General features: G+C 38.9%; 1 protein-coding gene and 1 long non-coding RNA gene across 2 annotated transcripts; both read right to left on the bottom strand.

The window, feature by feature from the left end:
- Nucleotides 1-208: 208 nt before the first annotated feature.
- Nucleotides 209-9,618, bottom strand: LOC149679152 (uncharacterized). The gene is made up of 2 exons (XM_089834793.1): nucleotides 8,399-9,618; nucleotides 209-1,067 (listed from the first exon to the last, which is right to left on the bottom strand). The coding sequence occupies exons 1-2, from the start codon at nucleotides 8,885-8,887 to the stop codon at nucleotides 1,008-1,010; spliced, it is 549 nt and encodes a 182-aa protein (XP_089690919.1). The 5' UTR covers nucleotides 8,888-9,618; the 3' UTR covers nucleotides 209-1,007.
- Nucleotides 9,619-10,716: 1,098 nt separating this feature from the next.
- Nucleotides 10,717-13,082, bottom strand: LOC149679151 (uncharacterized). The gene is made up of 2 exons (XR_016365904.1): nucleotides 12,849-13,082; nucleotides 10,717-10,911 (listed from the first exon to the last, which is right to left on the bottom strand). It is a non-coding gene; the product is annotated as an uncharacterized LOC149679151 (long non-coding RNA).
- Nucleotides 13,083-15,298: the final 2,216 nt, after the last annotated feature.

The following is a 15,298-nucleotide window of genomic DNA, read 5'->3' as shown; positions in this document are numbered from 1 at the left end:
CCTTAGGACTTGATAGAAGCACATGTGTTTACAGCATATATTTTTCTTTTCTTAACAATTGAAGGGTTAAAGTTTTATTGAATGTTTTTATGAACCATGTTAATGTTTTTCTAAATTTGGTTCTGAATTTTTTTAGGCAAATTTCCTTGAATTTTAGACTTTAGAATATTCAAGGCCTATTTTTAACTAGAACTATAAGGTAAGGTTACTTATAATTTTACTAGAAACATTAGAGTAATTCTAGTTAAATTTTAGATTTTTAAAAGTGGATTTACAATTTTGTTGTATTACATTATAAATATTTAGGTTCATTAAAAGTTTAGTGTCAAAATAGTTATAGTTCACTGTAAATATTTAAGTTCAACAAAGGGGTAGTGTCAAAGTAGTTATATTACAATATAAATATATATGTTCAACAAAGGGGTAGTGTCAAAATAGTTATAGTACACAATATATATGTTTCTTTTTGAACAATAAAGGGGTAGTGTCAATATAGTTATAGTACACAACGAATATTATGTTCATTAAAGGGACAACTTACGTTTAGAAACTGTTTTTACACTTAATCAAATTGAAAATACACATAGTACAATCTTCTTGAGCCGGGAAAATGCTACGTAAACTACAATTGTAACAATTTTATCCATAGTACAATTTTTAGTCCACATGAACATGCCAGAAATAACCGATAATTAACCATAAGTAAGATTTCGCAACAAAAAGTATGTCACTAAATGAGAAAGGTTAACGAAGGTCTGTTTCTGAGTACAACATGATTTCCGCCAAAGCGACGTGTTTTCTTGTCAAACACTGTCGTAGAAGTGATAACTGGTAAGGCAACACCAGTTGGAATAAACACCAAGGAGTATAATATGGTTTTAGAGACACCTGGAACTTTCTTAAATTCTGTTTCCATGTAAATCCCCTTGGGATTAAGCATTGCAGTTATTTGAAGTGTTATACTTATTGTGATTATGTTACTTATTTTTTACGAAACTTCTCCTAACTTATGATCGTTGGATCAAACGCAACAGAGACTGAAGAAGGAAAGATAGCAAAAACCAAGTCTGGGCAATGAAAAATAGAAAATGCTGTGGATAACCCGACCTCAAGCCAAAACAAAAATGTGTGAATATAGAATTGTAACAATGATGACGAGATTGTAACAACAGAATGAGCGGTTCATCGTCACCATGAATATAACGTGGACAATAATAAGAAAGAAATTGAAAAGCTAAGATTACAGGGTTGAGACGGTGACCCTAGAAATTGTAACGTTCGTTCTTCGCACGTGTTACTGATAGCATTCATGGACTGTAAAATACACTAATCTCCATGTGTTTGTAACACTCGATTTATCACCACTGTTTTATCTATGCATATTCCTAAACATTCTACCTGAATATCCATGTTTTGTGACTGATAATTTTACCAAAATATTAATATGACTGTTTAGTGATAGTTAATCAAATTCATATCTTAATAGTTTAATTATCACGAATATCACCTATATGTTAAAATGGGGTGTACCTCGTATGAGCAGTTCCCGGTAGAGAAGTTCTCGAAATAGCAGCCGCGATTCCAAAAAAACAGCGGCGTTCTTCAAAACTGCTGTTTTAGAAATAGCGGCTGCTGTTTTAGAAATAGCGGCTGCTGTTTTAGAAATAGCGGCTGCTATTTTGGGAAATAGCAGTGTTTGTCTTCAGTTTCGAGTATTTCTTAACAATACAGTTATATTCGTTGTTTTCGAAAACTACCTTTAGTCAGTAATGTGACCTACTAACGGATCGTGTTTTTAAAGTACACTTAAATATTTCACTATTCTTCAGGCTGTATCAGTTTACAATTCTAATACCAGAATAGAAAATATTTCAAGAAAGCTTATTTTATTTCGGAAGTAGATAATTGTAAACAGTATTTTTTGGAAAAGGCATATTATTATTTGGGAAGTGAATGAAGATAAACAACAATATTTTGGAAAAGGCGTAACATTGTTACACCATTTCCAAAATATTACTAACCTAAGTCTAACCAATCAAAACAAAACCTAAAAAACCCAACCGAACCGAACCCAACCCAACCCAACCCAACCTAACCTAACCTAACCTAACCTAACCTAACCTAACCAAACCAAACCAAATCAAACCAAACCTAACCTAACCTAACCTAACCTAACCTAACCTAACCAAACATAACATAACCTAACCTAACCTAGCCCAACCTAACCTAACCTAACCAAACCTAACCAAACCAAACCAAACCAAACCTAACCTAACCTAACCTAACCTAACCTAACCTAACCTAACCTAACCAAACCTAACCAAACCTAACCTAACCTAACCTAACCTAACCTAACCAAACCTAACCAAACCTAACCTAACCTAACCAAACCTAACCTAACCTAACCTAACCTAACTTAACCTAACCTAACCTAACCTAACCTAACACTATTGGGGGTTCAAATAATCAACTTGAAGCAAACCATATCTGGCCTAGTTCTATTTAAGTTCATTTTACACAGCGTACACCATAACAAACAACAGTCGTTTTTCGCATTCCTGTTTTTCTGCTCTTTTGAGAACTGCTGTAATGGTACGCCGCGTTTACAAGAACCGCTGTAATGGTACGCCGCGTTTACGAGAACCGCTGTATCGGTAACTGTTGTAACGGCTAAACTGCCATTTCGGGAAACCGCTATTTAGGGAACTGCTGATATGAGGACCGCTATTATGGAATGCGCTCATACGGGAACCGCTCATCTGAGGGCTTCCCAGTCCCAACAATGGTGGGAGGGCCCACACTGGCTAAAGCTAGAAATAACAGAATGGCCAATTGATAAATTTAACCAAGACAAGATTCCCGAAGAAGCCCAATTGGAGAAACGTAAAACCGCACTAGCCGTCACTATTCTGGACAGACCTGGCATTGACAAACTAATAAACCTCGAAAACTATTGCTCAATCAATAAAGCCTTTAGAATAACCGCTTACGTATTTAGATTCGTACAGCGCGCCAAAAATCAAATCTCCACCGAAATCCCATCCATCGCTATCACAGCGAACGAACTGGAAAAGGCGGAAAATACTTGGATCAGGTGCGTACAAGAAAAGGATTACGCTGAAGAAATTGAAGCCCTAAAACAAGGACGACAAATACCGCGTGCTTTAAAAATCGCCAAGTATCAGCCTATATTAAAACAAAACGGGATTCTCTGCCTTGGAGGGCGTCTGGGCGAATCAAATATGACCTACGAGAATAAGCACCCGATAATCATCGATAATAAACAAACAATCGCGCATCGCCTTCTCCAACGAAGTCACTAGCAAGTTCTGCATAGCGGCGTACAAAACACAATTACGCAAGCGCGAGAGAGTTATTGGATTCCTTCAATCAGACAATTAGCGCGAAAACTTATCCACAACTGCATTGTTTGCAAATTAGCGAACACAAAGCCATTAGAAGCCGACACAGCGCCTCTCCCTAAAGAACGAATCAATGAAGCCCGGCATTCGAAATCTTAGGAATAGATTTCGCGGGACCGCTTCTCGTAAAAAACGGAAGTCAAATCGAAAAGGCCTATATATGTCTCTTCACGTGGGCCATCCATCTGGAATTGGTACCGCTCTTAACAACATATGAATTTCTGCTCGCCTTTCGCCGAATGGTAGCAAGAAGAGGGATTCCCAAAGTTATTTACACCGATAACGCGAAAACGTTCCATAAGGCAAATAAAGATCTCCAACAACTATGGAAAACCATTAAAGATGACGAGGTCAAAACGTACTACGGTACAAACGGAATAACTTGGCGTTTCATTGTGGAACGCGCCGCCTGGCATGGTGGGTGGTGGGAGAGGCTAGTCCGCTCAACTAAAGTCACCCTGAAAAAGGTTCTAGGACGCGCCACGCTCACCTCAAAGGAAATGGAGACAGCACTCACTGAAACAGAGGCAGTCATAAACTCACGTCCTTTATCGTACACATTTAATGACCCCAATGAGCCGGGAAGCCCTCAGATGAGCGGTTCCCGTATGAGCGCATTCCATAATAGCGGTCCTCATATCAGCAGTTCCCTAAATAGCGGTTTCCCGAAATGGCAGTTTACCCGTTACAACAGTTACCGATACAGCGGTTCTCGTAAACGCGGCGTACCATTACAGCGGTTCTTGTAAACGCGGCGTACCATTACAGCAGTTCTCAAAAGAGCAGAAAAACAGGAATGCGAAAAACGACTGTTGTTTGTTATGGTGTACGCTGTGTAAAATGAACTTAAATAGAACTAGGCCAGATATGGTTTGCTTCAAGTTGATTATTTGAACCCCCAATAGTGTTAGGTTAGGTTAGGTTAGGTTAGGTTAAGTTAGGTTAGGTTAGGTTAGGTTAGGTTTGGTTAGGTTAGGTTAGGTTAGGTTAGGTTTGGTTTGGATTGGTTTGGTTAGGTTAGGTTAGGTTAGGTTAGGTTAGGTTAGGTTTGGTTTGGTTTGGTTTGGTTAGGTTTGGTTAGGTTAGGTTAGGTTGGGCTAGGTTAGGTTAGGTTATGTTATGTTTGGTTAGGTTAGGTTAGGTTAGGTTAGGTTTGGTTTGATTTGGTTTGGTTTGGTTAGGTTAGGTTAGGTTAGGTTAGGTTAGGTTAGGTTGGGTTGGGTTGGGTTGGGTTCGGTTCGGTTGGGTTTTTTAGGTTTTGTTTTGATTGGTTAGACTTAGGTTAGTAATATTTTGGAAATGGTGTAACAATGTTACGCCTTTTCCAAAATATTGTTGTTTATCTTCATTCACTTCCCAAATAATAATATGCCTTTTCCAAAAAAATACTGTTTACAATTATCTACTTCCGAAATAAAATAAGCTTTCTTGAAATATTTTCTATTCTGGTATTAGAATTGTAAACTGATACAGCCTGAAGAATAGTGAAATATTTAAGTGTACTTTAAAAACACGATCCGTTAGTAGGTCACATTACTGACTAAAGGTAGTTTTCGAAAACAACGAATATAACTGTATTGTTAAGAAATACTCGAAACTGAAGACAAACACTGCTATTTCCCAAAATAGCAGCCGCTATTTCTAAAACAGCAGCCGCTATTTCTAAAACAGCAGTTTTGAAGAACGCCGCTGTTTTTTTGGAATCGCGGCTGCTATTTCGAGAACTTCTCTACCGGGAACTGCTCATACGAGGTACACCCGTTGGGACTTTGCAAGATCATTAGCTGAAGCGCCTCTTGTTGGGATGTCCGCTGGGTTGCTCGCGCCTGGACAATGATACCAGTTTCGGACGTTGGAGAGCTCTTGTATTTCGTTTGTACGGTTTTGAACGAATGGCTTCCATGACTTTTCAGTTCCTCGTACCCAATACAGGGCTACCGTGGAGTCCGTCCAAAAGAAGGTTTCAATATTTTTAGTTACGTCTTGAAATACGTCTTTTACTTTGTTAATTAGTCTTGCGCCGAGCAAGCAGCCCATTAATTCCAATTTTGGGATGCTTAAAACTTTGAGGGGGGCTACTCGCGTCTTTGAAGTGACCAGAGATACTCCTACGTTGTTTTGGCTGGTTACATATCTTATGTAAATTACTGTGGCATAGGCTTTGGCAGATGCATCGCAAAAACAGTGTAACTGGAGGCTTTTAATGGTTTCTCCTTCCTCCATGAAGTAACACCTCTGTAGGCTTATATTTCGAATTTGCGTCATTTCGTTACACCAAATCTGAAATTCTTTTGCTATCTTTTCCGGAAGGGGTTCGTCCCAAGTTTTCTTTAGGGTCCAGAGTTCTTGGAATAAGAATTTGGCGCGTATGACGTACGGTCCTAAAATGCCAATAGGGTCGAATATACGAGCGACCGCGCTCAAGATGTATCTTTTTGTTTGTTTCACATCTTGTAGTATTTTAATTAATTGGCTTAGATCAAACGAAAAGTGGTCATGGTTTGGATTCCATTTGAGACCCAGTATGCTTTGACAGCTGGACTCGGCTTCTCCGTGAAACTTTATGGCTTCACTGGGGTCGTTAATTTTATCGTCCCATAGTGCGCGAAGTTCAGCAGAATTCGTTTGCCATTTTCTTAAGGTCATGCTGGCTTCACTCATTTCTGCGGACCTTTTTGACAGGAGGAACGCTTTTTCGACACTATTGGCGCCTGTAGTGAAGTCATCCACATAGATATCTTCCTTGAGCGCTTTAGCTGCTTCCGGTTCTTTTTCTACGTATTTTTCCACGTGTATCTTTATTGTCGCCGCCAAGAGGAACGGGCTAGAGGTTACTCCAAATGGAACTCGGGTCACACGTAGGGTGACGAATTTATTTTCGTCTATTTTCCCATTTATTTCGTAGATCCAGAGAAACCTGACAGAATCTCGCTCTTCAGGGGCCAGCTCTACTTGGAGAAACGCCTTCTCTATATCGGCGGTTACGGCTATTTTATGTTTGCGAAATCGAAGCAGCAGAAGCAGCAGGTCCGGGTTTAAATTTGGACCACTGTCTAAACTATCATTCAACGAGGGGGCGCCTCGTGCGTGGGAAGATCCGTCCATTACGACTCTTAACTTAGTTGTCGAACTGGATTCCCTAACTACTGGTTGATGAGGGTGGTAATATGTACCTGGGATAGCGACCTCTTGTTCCGGTGCGATTTCCACTATACCCTTTTCAAGTTGGTCCTCTATTACTTCCTTGTAGCCTTGGTACAAGATGGGATCCACTTTAAATCTTTTGATTAGGCTCTTCATGCGTTTAATAGCTACGGCCTTGTTGTCGGGAAGGGTGTGCTTTTCCACTTTCCACGGAAATTTTACTTCGTATCTGTTTTCGCGATACGCTATATCTTCCCGAAATCTTTCTACGACCTTCTCGTCGAGAGGGTTAGGATCTTCCTCGTGTTTGATGCCAATGGCTTCCAAGTCCCAGAAGGACTGGAGAATTTTTGCGGTCTCGGCTTCTTGTACGCCTATTTTCATCACTCTGACGCTTATCATATTGGTAGTGACTCCGCAGTTGTCTTGACCTTGAAGGGTCCATCCGAAAATTGTTTCGGTGAATACCAGTTGTCGGCTAATTCTTTTAATGCCGCTGGCTTCTTTAATGAAGTCGAAATACACGTCGCCTCCTATGATTACTCCTACATCGCCGCTTCCCGCGCTGTTTTCGTCGGGTTGGTCTGCCAGCTGAAGCCTATTTTCTCGGGCGTAATGTTCAATACTGGAACTTTCCACTACTGTGCTGACATTGCAAAGATAGGGAACCTCTATAGCGGTTATTTCCCTTCTTTCCTGGCTGTCCCACCTGCTTTCGAGGACTATTTTTACCAGGTTTCTTCTTTCTTGGCGGGGGTTTTCATTTCCAAATTCCGCGATTTCGATAGGAATCTGGCCTACGATGGGGAGTTTTAACTTTCTAGCTACGTCGGTTTTGACGAAGCTGGCTTGGGCGGCGTGGTCCAACAAGCACTTTACTGGCATTGCATTCTCCAGTTGATTTGGGTTCCTAGCTACGATTTTCGCAGTTTGGAGACGTACTGATTTGTACGAAGTTACGGGCGTAGCCGCTGTTGTTATGGTTTCGGTTACTTCCTCTCTTTGGCTGGAGGAAGCCGAATCTTGACGCGTTTTATTGGCTTGATTATTTTCGCAAACCACGGCGTTATGGCCTTTATTGCATATTCTACACTTTCTAGTTTTTGCGCGGCATTCGGATACGTCGTGATTTTTTCGTAAACAAATGTAACACCGCCCCGATTCATAAACAACGCGTCGTTTGTCTTCTATTGACCAATTTTGGCAGTCAACGCTATGGTGATTAGTGTTGTCGCAGAAGATACAGAAGGGACTTCTAGCTTCTCTTGTAACCGTAGTTGCTAGCGCGCTTGCCGTTGAAGGATTTGATTTATTTTTCTTTTCAAATCTCGCAGCCTTCACCTGATTACGATTACGATCAGGCATGGAGTTTGGGTTTTCGCGAACGTTTTGAGCGGTAAGCACCGAACAAGTTTCCCTCCCTTCTACTTCTAGTTGTAGAAAGCTAATAAGCGCGGTTAGATCCCATTCGGCGTCTTTGTTGTGGCTTTTACTATACGCTAACCGAATGTCGGGAGGTAGGCACCCTATTAACACGGGGCAAATGAAAGTGCCGCTGTCGGCCGCGTTCACCCCTAATGCACTCAAACACCTTACATTTAATTGTATGGTATCAAAAAGGTTACGCAATCCTATTATATTACTAGAATCATTAACAGGCTTAACGGTCATTAACATTTACTGTGACTGTGAACGACAAGGTCGGGTCGACCGAAGCGCTCAGTTAAAAGTCTAACAGCTTCATCATAGTTCGCGTCGGACGCTTTCATTCCGCCAATTGTTTGTCTCGCGTCACCGATTAAGTAAGACTTTAAGTAATTAAATTTCGTTACCTTTGATTCTACTTTATTGGCTACCATTGATTCAAACTGACTCCAAAATCCTATCCATTCCGTAATTTCGCCGGAGTACTTCGGGATAATGAGGGTTGGAAGACGTTCCTCATTGCTGATGCGGACTACAGAAGAGGCGGGGTTTGATGATGATTCCGCGTTGGAAGATGCTCTTGACTTTTGGGCGGCTAATCGAAGTCTGCGATGTGCCTGTTGCTTGATCAGGGTGATGTTATCCTCATACTGCATATTCCTCGTGGTCTCGGCGTCGATTTCCGTCGGATCGGTCAGAAATTCCAACACAGTTTGGTCTAGCTTTACTAGGTTTTGTTCTTTTACGGCTAACAGCGCGATATTGTCCTCGATATCGTCGTCGGACGCATTGGCGTCTTTAATCAGTTTATCCAACTTAGTGATTAAAGTAGTGACGCACTTTCTCGTGGCTGCCCGAACAGTTTTTGCTCTGGTATATTCCTCGGGAGTCGTCATGATTAAATCCGATTTTAGTTTCGTCGGATTGTTATTAAAGTTCACTTCACTTACAGCGTATTAGATTATTATTTCTAGGTTTTTAGGTTTTTACATCCCGGGCGAGGCACCATGTTGCGATTTGCTAAATTGGGGAGAGCTATTATTTGTTTTAAACTCGTTCAACCGACTGAAAAATTGACCGAATTGATTATTTATTTTATTAAGGGAGCCTAAATTAATCTGGAATTAGTTGCTGGTGAAGCGCGTATTTGTCAAAAAAAGGAAACGTTTTGATTCTCAGTAAATTATTTAGTTTTATTTTCAACTTTTACTTGGGTATTAATTTCAACCTCTTTTATTTATTGCGCTCAGTGGAGCTATGACTATCGTTTATTTTCCTCGGCCGTTTGCTACGGGGTCCGAGGCGAGAGTGAAGTTTTGCTGGGAACGGGCCCCTTAGGTTTCTAAGCTTTTTTGTTAGCCTTTTGGGGGTTTTATTATAACCCGTCCCCAACGTGTGTCAATGCACTACGAGCTGGGAGGTCTTAACAAGCAAGGGTTAGGCTCCAAGAATCTTGTCGCCAGCCCGTAGTGGAAAGTTACCTTTTTTCGAGAAGGAACAAATACAGTTAAAGAAAGGTGCTGGTGCTATATGAACATAGCTATCTTAAATATATACAAGACTGAGATAATTTTACAATATTTTTACAAGTTCAATTTTATGACACTAAGATTAAATGGCAATATAATGTTAAATAGTAATGAATGGAAGTAAATTTAGTTTTAAGAGATTAATTAAGAGGGTAATTAGCAATATTTAAACTAATGCAATTATAATAATAATAATGTGCAGAGGGCACTAAAATTCTTAACACTGGGAGGCTTAGTATAGCCTTTAAAAATAATCCCGGCTTCTTATCTGATATTTGTACTAATTATTAAATTACCGTCAGTCTTGTCGATAAAAGTTTCTAGTCTCCACAAAACAGTCAAAATAGCTTTAACTTCTCCCACGTCTTTCTCGTACGTATACTATACATCGAAAAAAAGGCATTGTTTACTGTGTAATCTTGGTGTTCAGAGAAAATTTTTAGGTTGGAAACTTACAGCAGTTTCCGCACAAATAATTTTATTGTCTTCTATACGGGCGCTAACCCTTTCCTTGGCGCCTTCAATTTCGATGGTGCATTGAAAATCATCCTGTAGTGACAAACATTGTTTTTAGCTTTTCTAGCCAAGGCTTAAAAGGAGCGCGAGTGGTTCGAAACACATTGATATTAGTCGTTTTAGAATAGTAAAATAGGCTCAAAAAACGCTATTAAAACTACCCAAAACATCAGCACTCATTTTCAAACTTGTCGACATTATGTAATTTCCGAATTTTCTCGCGAAATTCGACTAGAAGTCTCATTGGACAAAGTCTAAGCTAATCAACGAGAGGAACGCAAATCTCGTTCGTGAACTTTTCGCGTTCCCTTCTTTGGTTGGCTGAAACATTGGACAATGAGAGAGCCAATCGGGCCTCGCGGAAAAATTCATTTAAAAACAGAACAAAAATGGCCGAATCCATTACTGATCTATTAGGCCTAGGCCTAGTATCGGCAACTTTGAAAATATTAACTAAAACATTTTGGTGATTTGAAAACTTTATCAAAACCTTTAATAGGATAAAAAATATTTTGAGAGATTTTCTTGTACGTGTCTAGTTTAAGTGACATAATAATGCTGTTGATTGAAATATTTGATTTGAACTTACAGACGGATTTGGCAAATTTTTAACATCGATAACAATCTCTTTGGGCACTCCGTGAGGTAGCAAAATTTCCTCTCGTAAACTGAAACTTGGGCAGTGTTGCCGTCTAGTTTAAGTGACATAATAATGCTGTTGATTGAAATATTTGATTTGAACTTACAGACGGATTTGGCAAATTTTTAACGTCGATAACAATCTCTTTGGGCACTCCGTGAGGTAGCAAAATTTCCTCTCGTAAACTGAAACTTGGGCAGTGTTGCCGTCTTTTGATTAAAAGTTGGTTTGAGAGCTAGAAACGAGAAAAAACATCAAAAAAAACCACATTTTAGATTAATGTGAATTACAGCAATTCATTGTTAGCAGAAACGCAGGGCGGTACGCGATTGGTCGCCGCTAAACTTTCGGAATTATTTACCCCAATAGAAGCCATTTTTATTCACAAAACTATCATAGAATAATCAAGTTTAATTATATATGGTGGAAATCGTAGTCAGTACAATTCTCGATACTTGGTGTTGTGCACGGATGAAAAATGAATTGTCGCGATACATTTAATCATGAGTTCATAAGACATGTTCCATGAGTTTGTCACTGGTTACAAATTGGAGCTTGTCATGAAGTGACGTCGGTGAAACGTCATAGATTCTCGTAAAGCGACGCCTGGTGAAGCGCTGTCAAAGGCTTAGTAATGCAGACTATATATGAAGATGGACCGCAAAACCGAGTGTAGTCAATTCTCGCTTGTCGTTCTCGAACTAGCTCGAGCTGTAAGTCTCTAGCATTACGAAGTATAGGTAGTGCAATACTTATGAAACAGATCTTATAAACTTATGATTTAATTGAAGTAACCGAATGAAATCAATTCACTGGTCACCAAACTTCCAAATAATGTGTGAATAGTAATGTGAAATTACAGTTAAAAGATTACCCATCAAAATTTTGGGAAAACTAAAACGATAATATGCCAATTTCTATTTCCACGTGCATATGGTCCGTTAAATTTAAACAACATTGAATAGTGAGCACTTAATACTTAAACATTGCTTGACTGCTTGAAAAGTTTTTTGCAGCTTTTGCTACCAAGACGGCCAGCCATGGCCTTGCTAATCTGACCTCTAACTAAAGATTAATTTAAAGACAAATTTCTATCGCACCTTTGTAAGGTCGAGTCATTTTGGTATTGGTATTAAATATAGAAATATTGAAACCAGCCATCACTAATATTCCACATTTTGTTGACATTAAAAATTTAATTCCTGGCATATCAATTAAGAGGTATTTGCTACTCTTTATTAAATTAATTAATATATATAAGCTCCTGTAAATCCCTTTCACATTTCCCTGCATAACACAAAGACGTTAGATTAAATCAGGGATAGATTTAATTTTAGAAGTAGGAATAGAGAACGGTTAGTATTTACTTCAGTCCGACTCATAGCCCGGTATAGAGCCCATCCCTCCAACACGTAACGAAAAGATTAAATTATCTTATTGGCTCACTTAAAACTACGTTTTGATAACGTTGCTGACGGGGACGGCGAAAAATACGCAATTCCTTTTTACCTCTGTTGCTATGACCCGCCTCTTCTTTCATTCCCCCCGTCCCGTGGAAGGGGGTCCGGGACTATGACACGCGCCCAGACTACTCTGTTCTCCATTCCTACTTCTAAAATTAAATCTATCCCTGATGAAATATAGACACAAGTCGCCGACGACGTTTCCACAATACAAGAGAAAACGTTTTTGTTGAATGCACCAATTTCGAAAGCAACCCCCAAAAAATGATTATTTCTTAACATCCTCCCAGGAGTAAGTACAATTATGTACGAAATATAAATCACGGTATTATTTTTAAGAGTGGTGCGGTAAATAGAGCACCCATTGTTGGTATAAAAAGGTCAGGCTTGAAGAAAATACCTCCCCAAACTCCGACAATATAAGAAAAAGGCCCTGAAGAGCCATAAACGACAAAAGAAAGCGGAAAAGATAATATTTATGTCCGGCGCAATATAAGATGGGGCTTAGCCCACTCTTAGCCCTTCAACCCCCGAAAAAAACCGCTCTAAAAAAAGCAATAAAACTTTACTTAAAAATAGTAGTGAAAATAAATTCGAAGACAAAATAGAAAACTCAGGTCGTCGCCCAATAAAACACGGAAAGAAAGTCAAATAAATAAAGGCTTAAAAGTAATAAAAATAAAGGCTTAATAGTAATGATAAGACTTACGTCCGTCATATTGGTTGTTTGACTACACGTTGAGGCGTTGTGAGTACATAAATTGTCGTGAAGACACCAATTACAGACCCACGAGCTCGTAACGCAACTCGAACATCTATTTAGGGTTGAAAAAGTTGAATTGAAGGTCAAATATTTCGGGAAACAACTAATCAATGTGCTGTGCGAAATTACGGTTTAACGCGAGTGCATATGTTCAAACTAGAGATGTGAAATTACCGTAATTTTTAAAAACGGTAATTTACCGATTGAAATTTTGGGAAAACAAAAATTATCGTTCGGTCGGTAATTTTTGGTAATTTATAAATTTCTGTGCTTACAATCCATTACTTTAAACAACGTTTAGTTGTGGCTTTTGCTACCAAGACGGCAGCCATGGCCGTTCTAATCTGATCTCTAACTAAATATTTATTAAAAGAGTAATTTCTAGCGCATCTTTGTAAGTTGATCATATCTGCAAGTTCAGAATTGGAATGGTCGAAAGCTAAATCCAACCGAATGGGGCTTTGAATTAAAAAACGGCATTCTGCAGCCAGTTACTTGCCTAAAGCAATTAGCTCCTAACGAACTTCTTAACTTGATTTCATGCAATTGCAAAAAAGGGTGTCGTTCATCCTGTGGATCAGAGTCCTGCACGGGCCGGGCTCAAGCCCGGTCCGGCCCGAGGCCCGGCCCGATCGGGTCGGGCCGAGCCGGGCTTTCCACTTTTGAAAATTGTATCGGGCCGGGCCGGGTCGGGCTTTCAAAATTTTGGAAATTAACGGGCCGGGCCGGGTCGGGCTTTTAAAATTTTGGAAGTTAACGGATCGGGCCGGGCCGGGCCGAACTTGATTCTCATTTAATCCAAAGTTGAAATGAAAGATTATTTAAATGAGTATAAGCTTCTAAGAACAAATGTGACGAACAATTATCAAAAGAAATGAATAATACACGACGCTAAAGCAAATATGAATTCAAATCATTGATTTTATGTAAAAAAATATAAAAATTACAACTGAACTACGTGTAACGGGCCGGGCCGGGCCGGGCCTGTTCAATTCATTCAATGTGTCGGGCCGGGCCGGGCCGGGCTTGGTTAATGCATGTAACGGGCCGGGCCGGACCGGGCCGAAAAACCAACTATGTACTCGGACTCGGGCCGGGTTTCGGGCTTATTCAAAATTCTAAAACCGGGCCGGGCTTGGGTCGGGCCTGAAAAACTCGGCCCGTGCAGGTCTCTGCTGTGGATGTCGTAAGAGTGGATTACTTTGTACGTCGATGTGTGGCAAATGTAATGGTACTTCATGCACAAACAAACCGGAAATAAGTTTTGCTGCTGAAGAAGAAGATTCTGATTTGTTGTAAATTGACGAAACTTTTATCGTATTGTTTCAATAAACTGATAAAAGAACTTTAAATGCTAAACCTTGATTCACTTGCTTGAGTTAGTTAAAAATTATTATGATTTCAATCATATAGTATTAAATTCTTAATTTTTGGTTTTGAAAGAAGGCGAAACGGGCAAGGACCCAAAGAATTGTCTTCTTCCTTGAGTTCCATACAGACAGATACCGTGGCAACTGGCAACACCCCTTTCAGGGAGAGGGAATCCTTATTTAAGTTTTCAGCTAATTTTCGCTAAAGTATTTAAATTACTGTTTGGAGCAGTAATCTACAATAGTAGTAGTGCCTCGCAGAAATTAAAAATTGAAAGGATTCAAAGGAAATTCGTACAATTCTACCACATATATTTCTCCAAAGAACGCTTCTACAGCTATAAATCAGTTCTAAATCAACTAAATTTGCAAACAATGGAAACCATACTTATGAAAATGGACACAATATTCCTTAACAAATTAATAACAAACAAAATTGACTGCAGCGAACTTCTCGGTAAAGTAAACTTTTACGTTCCTAACCAAAGAATTAGGTCTAGAAAACTATTTCAACAAAATATAATTAAAAATACACCGATAAATAGAATGACTGAAAATTTTAATAAACATTTTAGTTGTTTAGATATATTTAAAGAAGGCGTACTAAAGTTGAAAAATTGAAATTATAGATCCAGGAAATTTTTTCCTTTTTTTATAAAAATAATAATAATCCTTTGTTTTAAATTAAATTAAACTAACGTAACATAGGTAAAAGACGAAACAAATTTTGTGAATACAAACTGTGAAAAATCCCGCCAATACAACACATGTATCATTTTTTACACATTAAACTTTATATTTATTATTATTATTATAATGTACAATAATACTATTTTAAAGCTTACAACCAGCTCTAAACGATGATAATAAGAAAAAAGTATAATTAAAATTTTTAATTTGGAAAACTCAGTTAAACTGTAAATGTTAGGGTTAAGTTTTTAAGTTTTTTATTTTGACTTAATTAATTTGATTGTGATTAAAGATAGGTGTTTGGCGTACTATAATTAAATATAGTATGGCTCTTTC

The sequence above is a fragment of the Phalangium opilio genome, unplaced genomic scaffold (assembly GCF_054372755.1).
Source record: "Phalangium opilio isolate 3A_F unplaced genomic scaffold, DU_Popi_V2 ptg000041l_1, whole genome shotgun sequence".
NCBI classification, from domain to species: domain Eukaryota; kingdom Metazoa; phylum Arthropoda; class Arachnida; order Opiliones; family Phalangiidae; genus Phalangium; species Phalangium opilio.
The sequence above is the reverse complement of the archived record's forward strand: the minus strand, read 5'-3'. Positions and strand labels throughout refer to the sequence as shown.

Bases quoted from the DNA above. Each gene is read 5' to 3' on its own strand.
- LOC149679152 (XM_089834793.1), bottom strand. From the start codon at position 8,887: ATGACGACTCCCGAGGAATATACCAGAGCAAAAACTGTTCGGGCAGCC. The intron at 1,068-8,398 runs GTAACGAAATTT...TTCATTGCCCAG, and splicing joins CCAATAAAGTAGAATCAAAG to ACTTGGTTTTTGCTATCTTT.